Source organism: Octodon degus, unplaced genomic scaffold (assembly GCF_000260255.1).
Source record: "Octodon degus isolate 3935 unplaced genomic scaffold, OctDeg1.0 scaffold00068, whole genome shotgun sequence".
Taxonomy (NCBI): Eukaryota; Metazoa; Chordata; class Mammalia; order Rodentia; family Octodontidae; genus Octodon; species Octodon degus.
In genome coordinates, this window is record NW_004524644.1 from 4,908,213 (window position 1) to 4,917,704 (window position 9,492).

At 38.3% G+C, this 9,492-nt stretch overlaps 1 protein-coding gene across 1 annotated transcript in view; it reads left to right on the forward strand.

Moving 5' to 3' along the window:
• Hspa4l (heat shock protein family A (Hsp70) member 4 like) overlaps positions 1-9,492 on the forward strand; it is a 97,138-nt gene that overhangs the window by 17,583 nt on the left and 70,063 nt on the right. Inside the window, exon 2 of the mRNA XM_023719501.1 lies at positions 482-679. Within this exon, the coding sequence (XP_023575269.1) occupies positions 482-679 (198 nt within the window). The remainder of the gene's footprint in view (positions 1-481; positions 680-9,492) is intronic.

The following is a 9,492-nucleotide window of genomic DNA, read 5'->3' on the forward strand; positions in this document are numbered from 1 at the left end:
CGGGAAGGCCCCGCAGACGTCTCGCAGACGGCTGGGCGCCCCGGCGAGCGCGCTCCGAGGACGCCCAGCCGCCGCGCAGCGGCGAGGAGCCAGCGCCGCCTCCCCGCCTCCCCTCCGCACGGCCCGCCCCGCCTCCTCTCCCCTCCCTTCCGCCCCCGGCTGGCTCCGCTTTCCAGATCTTTCTCGAACCCGCAGCCCCTCCGGCAGCCGTTGCCCGAGCGCTGACGGAAGCAGCCGAAGTCGCGGCGGGGAGCAGCCCCCGGCGCCGAGCTGCGGCTCGCGAGCCTCCGGGGCGGCAGAGCGCGCAGGCGCAGATCCCGGTAACTGCCGGTTGGAGGCGTCCGAGCCGCAGTGGAGACCGGGCGGCAGGACGCGGCTGAGGCGGTGGCGCGGACGGCCTCGACCCTCTCTGCAGTGTCCCGACGCCCTGCCCTATTTTCAGAGTTGGGGACCTGGGGTCCTGCCTCTTTGCCTCCCGCAGGAGTCGCAGTCCCAGCGGGAACGACCCACCAGAGGACGCGGTCCGCGCGCCCGAGACTTCAGCTCCGGCAGCCCGACCCTCAGGCGGCGGGATGTCTGTGGTTGGCATTGACCTCGGCTTTCTCAACTGCTACATCGCCGTAGCAAGGAGTGGCGGCATTGAGACCATCGCCAACGAGTACAGCGACAGGTGTACCCCGTAAGTGACCCCGACCCCAAGACACCTCTCCGCCCGCCCTTAGGTGTGTTCTGCGCGCTGCGTTCCTGCGCGTGGCCGCCGGCGCGAGCCCCGAGCTGACAGGTGCAGCCGCTGGCGGGCCCAGGTACCGGCGGACGTCCCGGCCGCAGAGCTGCGTCTCTTGCGGAGACCAGGGTCTCGCGGTCTGGCGCAACTCCTTGCGGTGACGCCGTCCCGACTCTGCCGCAGGTTGCGCCTGGCGTGGGGCCGCCTCGGCGTCCGGAGCAGGGAGGCAGGGCCCCGGGTCCTCCGGGGTCGCGCGGGATTATCCTCCTCTCTCCATTCTGCCCACGTCTCCTGGGTGACAGCTTCCCCTCAGAAAAGTACGGAGAGAAAGCTTAGACTGCACACTTGAGAAGATGAGCCGCAGGTTCATCTGACCCCGACCCCCCTTGAGAAAGGGATCATCTGACCGGTTTCCAAGGGCGCAGGGTTTTGGTATACTAATAAGGAGATTATCATCAAATGGGAGTCATTTGGCCTTATGTATTGGTCATGTAAGTCAATCATGGAAATCAGTAGGGTTAGAGCCTTGACCCAAGGAGATCTCTAGATGGAATTGTTAGAGTCAGCGGTGACTATCTTGTATGAACATGATTGTGAAGCGCTGCTATTACGAACGCTTGATGGAAGACTTAGGAATGGCATTATGACATAGAAACACGTTGCCACATGTTCTGTTGTTCCTCTGGTCTGGGAAGTTTGTTGGCAAACACCATGACTAAGTAATACCAGGATATGAAAAACTAATATGGGTCTCATTGTAGACTTCTGTTGCCTGTAATTTTATGAGGAAAATTCTGTTAATGCGTTGCTTTTTATGAGAATAATGTATTTGACTCTTGTGATTGGCCCAAAATGTATTTTAATTGTAAGACTAATCTTAATTAAGACCAATGTTAAATGATCTTTAAATGCCCCAATTATTACAATTCTATCAGTAGTTAAAATACACGGTTTGTTGAAGAATAGCTTACTCGATGCAGTCTGTGCTTTGGTTTCTTTTCAAGAATATTCTAGAATGTTTTATATCCCTTTTCCTAGATTTACCCATTACATATCATCTATTGAAAGTTTGAGTGTTTGCATCCTCAAATTACGGACATAGGCGGATAATCTTCACAGTACTGCTTGAACTTTTTTTTTTTTCCTTTTTACAACCTTTCCCTGACTCTTAATGCACAATAAGAGGCAGAAACAGTGATTATGAACTACATATGAATCCATCTTTTCATGATGTTATGTCACAATAAATATGGCTTTTTTTCCAACAAAAGACCAGGAAATTATACTCTTTTCAACAAAGTAGAAAATGATGGGGACAGTCTGACTTCAGTGATTCAACCTGTAGGACATAAGTGAGAGGTCACGTAGACATTCTCCATGTCCTTTAAAGCTTTATATCAAAAGCCAGAACTGTAAGAAAGATACTGTATTTCCAGGCTTAGAAATCTCTTTAGTGGTAGATGACATTTCACAGAGCCTGGTGGATCTTTCAGCGTTCTTTAAAAGATAGTCTTTTAAAAATGTTCATTACTATTGGCTTGTTCTGTGTAATTGAGATTTAATGTAATATTTCTGGTTTATGTGCTTGAAAGCTAATAAAACACAGTATTTAGATTTAGTGAGCCAAATCTAAACTACGAAGTTTCTGTGGTGGAAGGATTGTTTTCTCGTTTAACTTGCATCTGGGATTCTGATCTTTTCTGTTACTAAATGTACACGGTCATTAATGTCAGGAATATATCTTTCTTTGTTACCAAAAACAAAAGTCTGGAGGTGCTCTTGTACTGTGTTTACTTAATAGGGCATAACTACTGAGGTAAGATGTCACTCTTCCTAGTCTCAGTATATTTATTTGCAAAGTATGCCATTAGGATAAAAGCATTACTATTATAGGAACTTTAACTCTCATACATCACAGTATTTAATAATGTATTAAACTAGCTTTGCAAAAAGTGTATTTCATAGTCCAGTTGCTGATGTCAATATGACAAATATTTCTAAGATGCAAATACATTATAAAGGGATTGTGTGAGGAGGAAAGACATGTTCAAGTCTGTTGATTTCATTATGTATACTACTTTACTTTGTTTTCTTGTTTAACATATAGGATCCCTTGTATAAGCCAAAAAGTATAATTTGATTAAAAAGGACCATTAAGTTTTAGATTCTAATTAAGGGCAAATAATTCATCCTGTTCTTCAGATTTACCTTCTATAAAGTTGGAGCATACGTTAGCTTCCCATTGTTCAAAAGAAATACTTGAGATAATGAATTTTTAATTAGAAAAGATTTGGGTCACAGTTCTGAAAGTTTTGGTCTATAGATTTTGGGCTGTGATAAGGCAGTATATTATGGTAGAAATTTGTTGCAGAAGAAACCATTCACTTCATGATGACCAGGAAGCAAAGAGAACAAGAGAGGGGAAGGAGTCCCAATATTGCCTTCAGGGGCACATTCCCCAATGGCCTAATTTCCTTCCATTTGACCCCACCTTTGCCATATAGGTTTTAATGCCACCTCAGAGCACATGAGCTTTTGGGGGTCACTCCAGATCCAGTTTGAGCTTCACATGATACACATACCTGATGGTGTAATTAACTTAGTAATACATTGCCCCTGGATTCAGTACCTAGTGTAGTACCACCAAAAAATAAGTCTAGGGTATAGCAGAGTGCTTGTAATGGACTCATCTGCAAAAGTTGAAATTAACATCTTCAGTTGTCTGATGTAGCTTGTATGAAATAATTGTTGTTAACTGAGTACCACTCTGTAATTGCAAAAAAAAGTTGCAGCTATTTTGCTGACATTCTGAATGCCTCTAAGTAAATACAATTTTTTAATTTAAAAGTTGAAATTAAAGTTATATACAAAGAGGAAAAGGTCTTTCTGTAATTTTTTTATTTAAATATTACATAAAGAATGTATGATTCTTGTAAAGTGTAGGCACATTAAAAGAAGTTAAGAATTATAACTCCTCTAGGAATATTACTTCCAGATACTTACGTTTTAGAGAAAAAATGTACTGTATTGTGTTTGATAATATATTTCTGTATAAAATATATCTCTATTCCACCAGTTTTAATGTTTATATAATCATTAAATTTAATCAATCCTCAGGCATGTTTATATTTTGTTCTTGCAAATAGAGCCATAATAATACCTTTTTAAATTTTAAATCCTTTATTAATCTAAATTTCTAGAAGTATGGTTACCAAATGCACACATTTTTAAGCCCTTAGACATGTTCATATTCAATTAAGTGTATAGATGTATGGGAATGAGAATTTCTATCCGAGGCTTAATATTAATGTGATTGGTTTGACACATAGGGAATAAATCATTAGCTATGAATCCTCATTCAATATCAAATTAAAGCATCTCTTCAACTGTAACTATTGTAATAGTGAACACTGTGGTTAAACTTTTACATAAGTTGAGTCATGCCAGCTATCTTTTTCCTCTTAAGAAGTATAAAATATAAAATAACTTAGCCAGGAACTTCATAAGTAATAAAAGTGTCTATTTCAGTTTTCTCTGACTACAAAACCAAAATATCTTTCTATTATCCACTGGAATAAGAATGTGTATACAGTAGGTTAATAGAATGTTAACAACTGGAGGAACAGATTGCCTGGCTGAACAGTTATTGTATAGAGAAACATTTTTGCTCTGCCGTAAAACATTTGATTGTGGGCAGTTTCTAAGAAACCTTGTTTTAAAATGCTTTAATAATGTTTGTAAGTTATTTTTAATAAGGACATGTAAAAATGTTTAAAAGGTCATAAAAATACACATAAACATAAGTATAAATGTATAGAAGAAAGCAGTGTGAAAGACTAAACTTAATGAATATGTCTCGGAGGTAGACTATAGGGTGTGTGTTTAATACACCACATATAATGTTTTTCAATTTTTATAAATATATTTTACAATAAGGAATGTGGATTTTTTTAAATGGAACTACTTGTTTCAACATTTTTGCTAGGTATATTGTTAGCTTTATCATCAGAACTTATATTAGACTTGATATTCAGTTTTCTAGTTGCTGTCTTAACCTGTTAATTTTCAAGTGTGTGTATAATCTAAAAATATAGGGAAATTTTGTTTAAATCTCATGTATTTGTGATACTTCCTCAGTGCATAAAAACAGAAATTAATTAGTTTGGTGTATTTAAAAATACACTAAACATAGAAAATGTCAAACTCCAGAGTCAGTAAGTAGGTAACACAACTTTTTATGATAATGCTACAGTGGTTTTAGGGGGAAATGGGGCTTTTATAGCTTTTTTTAAAAATACAAGCATCTGCTTTGGCAAGCACAGGGACTAGGGTTCCATCCCCGGTCCCACATGCTGTGCCAGCCCTGTCCCTGGGGCACGCTGAGCTGGTGACAGAGTCCTGGTGTGGTGGCGCACACCTGTAACCCTAGTGCTGGGAAGGCAGAAAGCAGGAGGATCACAAGTCCAAGCTGTGTAGTGAGACCCTGTACCAAATATACAAATGAAAAAAAAAAAAAAGTTTGTGTGTGTGTGTGTGTGTGTGTACTTTTTGTTGTATGAGTTGGGTTTGTATGTTTTACTATAAGCTTAAGTTAATATTTTTTTAAAGAATACAAAATAGTGATAGAAAAACAGCATTAGAAACAATACAAAATTTCACTAAACAGAGTAATAGGAATTCAACAATGGTTGCTGTATTACGTGATGTTATTTTCAAATTAGTTGTTCAGGCTACCAGATACAAAATGCAAGACTGGCTTAAAGAAAAAAACAAAACAATATCAAAAAGTTGTAAGAAATTCAAAAGAAAAAATAATAAAAAGAGAAAAACATTAAGTATTAGCTGCTGCTTTCAGGGCTAGCCAAATAGCTCAGTGGATTAAAGTGCCTGCAAGCAAGCCCAGCGGCCAGGGGTTCAATCCCCAGGCCTGCCATGCGGGCCCCGCCCCCAGGGTACGCGGAAGCAGCAATTGAGACTGGGCATGGGTGGAGTGCATCTGTAATCCAGGCTCTTGGGAGGCTGTAAACAGGTGGATCACTACGAGTCCAATCTAGTAGTGAGACCTTGAACACCTTGTAGACCCTTCCCTAAAAATACAAAAAAAAACCAAAAAACCCCCAAAACACAAAAAACCTTGCTCTTTTCAAAAGACCAGCAGAAACTGGCAATACAGTTATCCAAAATATTCACCATATATACATAAATATATCTTTTTCCCTGCTTTCACTGTTAGTATTTTAAGAGCAGAAGAATACAAAGTTAAATTTTCCTTTGTCCTTTCCTAACCGCACCTCCTAAAGTTTAGTGTGTATGTTTCTAAAGTATGTGATTGTATATACATAACTTGGATATTTCTCTTTTCAATGAAAGTGCAGTTACATTACATATTTTGCAGTTAGCGCTTTTATTCATCTCAGAATATTTTGTGGGAGTCTCAAACTTGTATACAGTATATGGTTCACTTCCCTCATTCTTTTTAATAGCTCCACAATATTATGTTGATAGCTAAGCTATTTTAAATGAACATTTATTTTGCTGTTGACATAGTCTACAATAAAAATTTAGTGAACACTTGTCTTTTTTATTTAATCAAATTTAATGATTAAATAAAGTTAATGGAAGGGCAGAGCTAAAACTAGCACTATTTTTTTTACAGTATCTTAGTATAAATATTAGTCCCTCCAAAAGAGAAAAAAATCTCAAGTCATGCCCTAGCTTTTTTTTTCCTGGAACCGGGGATTGAACTCAGGCCCTTGCACTTGCCAGGGAAGCGCTTATTCTACTGAGCCATCTCCCCAGCCCCCCTGCCCTAGATTTTGTGAGTAAAAAGTTCCTAGAAGCTGAGGTATTATAAATTGTCCATTATGAATTTTAAATGTTCAGTATACCGTTAATAGTATTTATATATGGTCATAATAAACATTTATGGTGATGGCTATATTCTGATAAAATTTAACAAAAGTAGGTACCAGGTGGTAGTTTGTAAACTCTTTAGTCGTAATCAAAAGAACTAAATTACTGTCCATTGATATTTGTTTGAACTGTGTGAATTCTATGTAAGATCAGTTTTTATATTGACTTAAACCTATTGTCTTAGTTACTCTTCTCTCATTGATGGCACAAATACCCAACACCCAAAATTAAGGAAGGCAGGGTTTATTTATAGCTCACAGTTAGTAGAGGTTTCAGTCTATACTCAGCTGGCTTTAAAGCAGAGTGGCATATGGCAGAGACCAGCCATTCATGGCTGCAGCAAAGAGCGAAGGGAAAAACAGCAGCCTTAGCTGCTAGCTAACCTGTTTCCCCTCCTTACATTGTAATACAAATTACCCACTCCAGGGCCAGGGTGTAACACTCACACCTGCAGTCACAGTGTTGGATCAAGAATCAATTGCAAACTCCAGAAGCCATGACTACATGAGGCTTTGGGCACACAACTCGTCACTAACCATAACACCTATTAATTGCCCTCTCATCATGAATCCAGTAGTACTGTTTCTTAGCATCAACTTAGTGATAGCAGAAAAGCTAAAAATGCTGTTACCTTATACAATGGACAAAGAAAAGTGTCTCAGTTACTTTTCTCTCCTTGCCAAGGAGAGAAAAGATGCTTGACACCCAAATTAAAGAGGGAAAGATTTATTTAGCTCAAAGTTAGTGGAGGTTTTCTTCCATACTTAGCAGGGTAGCACATGACAGACTAATAGTTTATGGTGTCAGAAAACAGCAAAAGCAACAAGCAAAAGGGTGAGAGCAGAGAGCAAGCGATGTATTGTATGTAAGCTACCCACCCCAGGGGGGTATAGTACTAACACCCATAATGCCAGCATTAGCCCATGAATCAACCAAACACTCAAGGTTTTGGGGGGACATTGAGGCACAAACCATAACACAAAGCAAAAAAGAGAAAGCTAAATTTAAAACTTAAATAGTAAAATTGAGAGGTTTTGGGTCCTTGGATACAGGAAAGAAAAGAGCAAACAAATGTTGACATTGGTGACTTCTTAGGTGAAAAATTTAGTATTTTCACAATATGTTTTCTCTAATAATGCTTGCTCTTCTAAAAAGTTTGATAGTAGAAATAATAATAAATTTTATGGGTAAAAATAAGTACAGCTTTAACATCCTATCAGTTTTTATGCCCTTTCCTTACAAAACGGAATATAGAACATTTAGAAGTCTAAACAGAATTTCATGGCATTTTCTTAGTTATGAGTTTCAGTGGCAACATCAGATTGGACATTTGAGATTTAAACCACATCCTAAAAAAAGAAAGAATAAATAAGATACATTATAAATATCCCTCCCATTTTTTTAGGTAGAAAATGGAATTTCTGAGTAATTATTGAAATACTCTTTATGAAGAATTTAAATATATTATGGCATCTAAATTTGGATCAGCTATATTTTTTTCTGTAAAACTTTTACATCATTGTTACGTGTATTATGTCTACTTCTCGTTATTATAAAGTGATACAGGAGTTTTAAAATTAAGAGAATGGGGTTTTCTAAAAATTCCTGGAAGGTATTTTTTATTTAACAGTTCATGATAGGAGCTACAATTTGTATGTTTTGCTGCCAGCCAGCTCTAAACCACTCCCATGGGTAGCATAGGACAGTCATGCATGTGCCATCAGTGGTTCAGGTTGGTGGGAATATGTTAATGGTTTTGTAATATTCTAAAATTTTTTTGAAAGAAAATTAAAGAGTTTGACTATCTTAAGCTTTGTGACTTAGATCGTCTTTTGTATTTGAAACTTAGCATTGCCAAATCTAGTTACCACAGATATTTTAAACTTTAATAATAAAGTCATCTGCTTCTTACCTCAGAGGATATCTGATAGTAGTAATGCTCAGGTTTTTTCTGTGAAGTGATACTACTTGTGAAGTGTATTTCAAAGAAACTAGCACTTATATAAATGACAGTTGAAAATGAGTCTTAGATATACATTTCTAACTTTTCAGAATCAATCTAAGAAAAAAATTCTGTGCATTCAAGTTATAATAATACAGTACCAAAATATTATGAGTTTTAAGATAGAATGACATTCCTTACAGGTTACTGTTCTGGAAATGTAAATTTTTAACTTTCCATATATATACTAAATCACGGAGTTGCTTTACAAGCTATATCAAGATGTCATCAGGCCAAGTGATTTCTGCTTTACCTTGATTTTCCTGTTTTTCACTAGATCTCATTAGAGAACAGTCACTTGAATTGTCTACTTCTAACCATCACTTTTGGCATTCCAGCTCTAAGTACATAAATCCTCTTGGATGTCTCAAAGGTACCAAAAACTTAGCAATGTTTAGAGTACGAATGGTAATTCTCCCTTCCTCATCCAGTCCCACTGATAAGTGATCTGTTTCATGGTATATATCATCTGTCCTCATATGCACACTGGAATCCTAAGCATTCTTGTCATTTGACTCTTCTGGCTGTCTAGTCCAGCACATTCAATAAAAACACATGGGTGACACACTAAATTTTAATGTTCTAGTAACTGTGCTAAAAAGATAAACAGAAACAAGATTAATATTAATGTATTTTATTTAGCTTTGTATATCTGAAATCCTACTTCAAAATGTAATCAATATTTTCAAAATAAGTGATACATTATTTTTTAAAATATTAAATCTTGCCAAGGGATATAGCTTTGCAGCATAGCGCTTGCCTGGCAAGCATAAGGTTGTTCAATTCCCGGTACCAAAAAGTAAAGTAAATAAATATTAAATCTTAAAAATCTAGAGTATCAGACCCAGTCCTA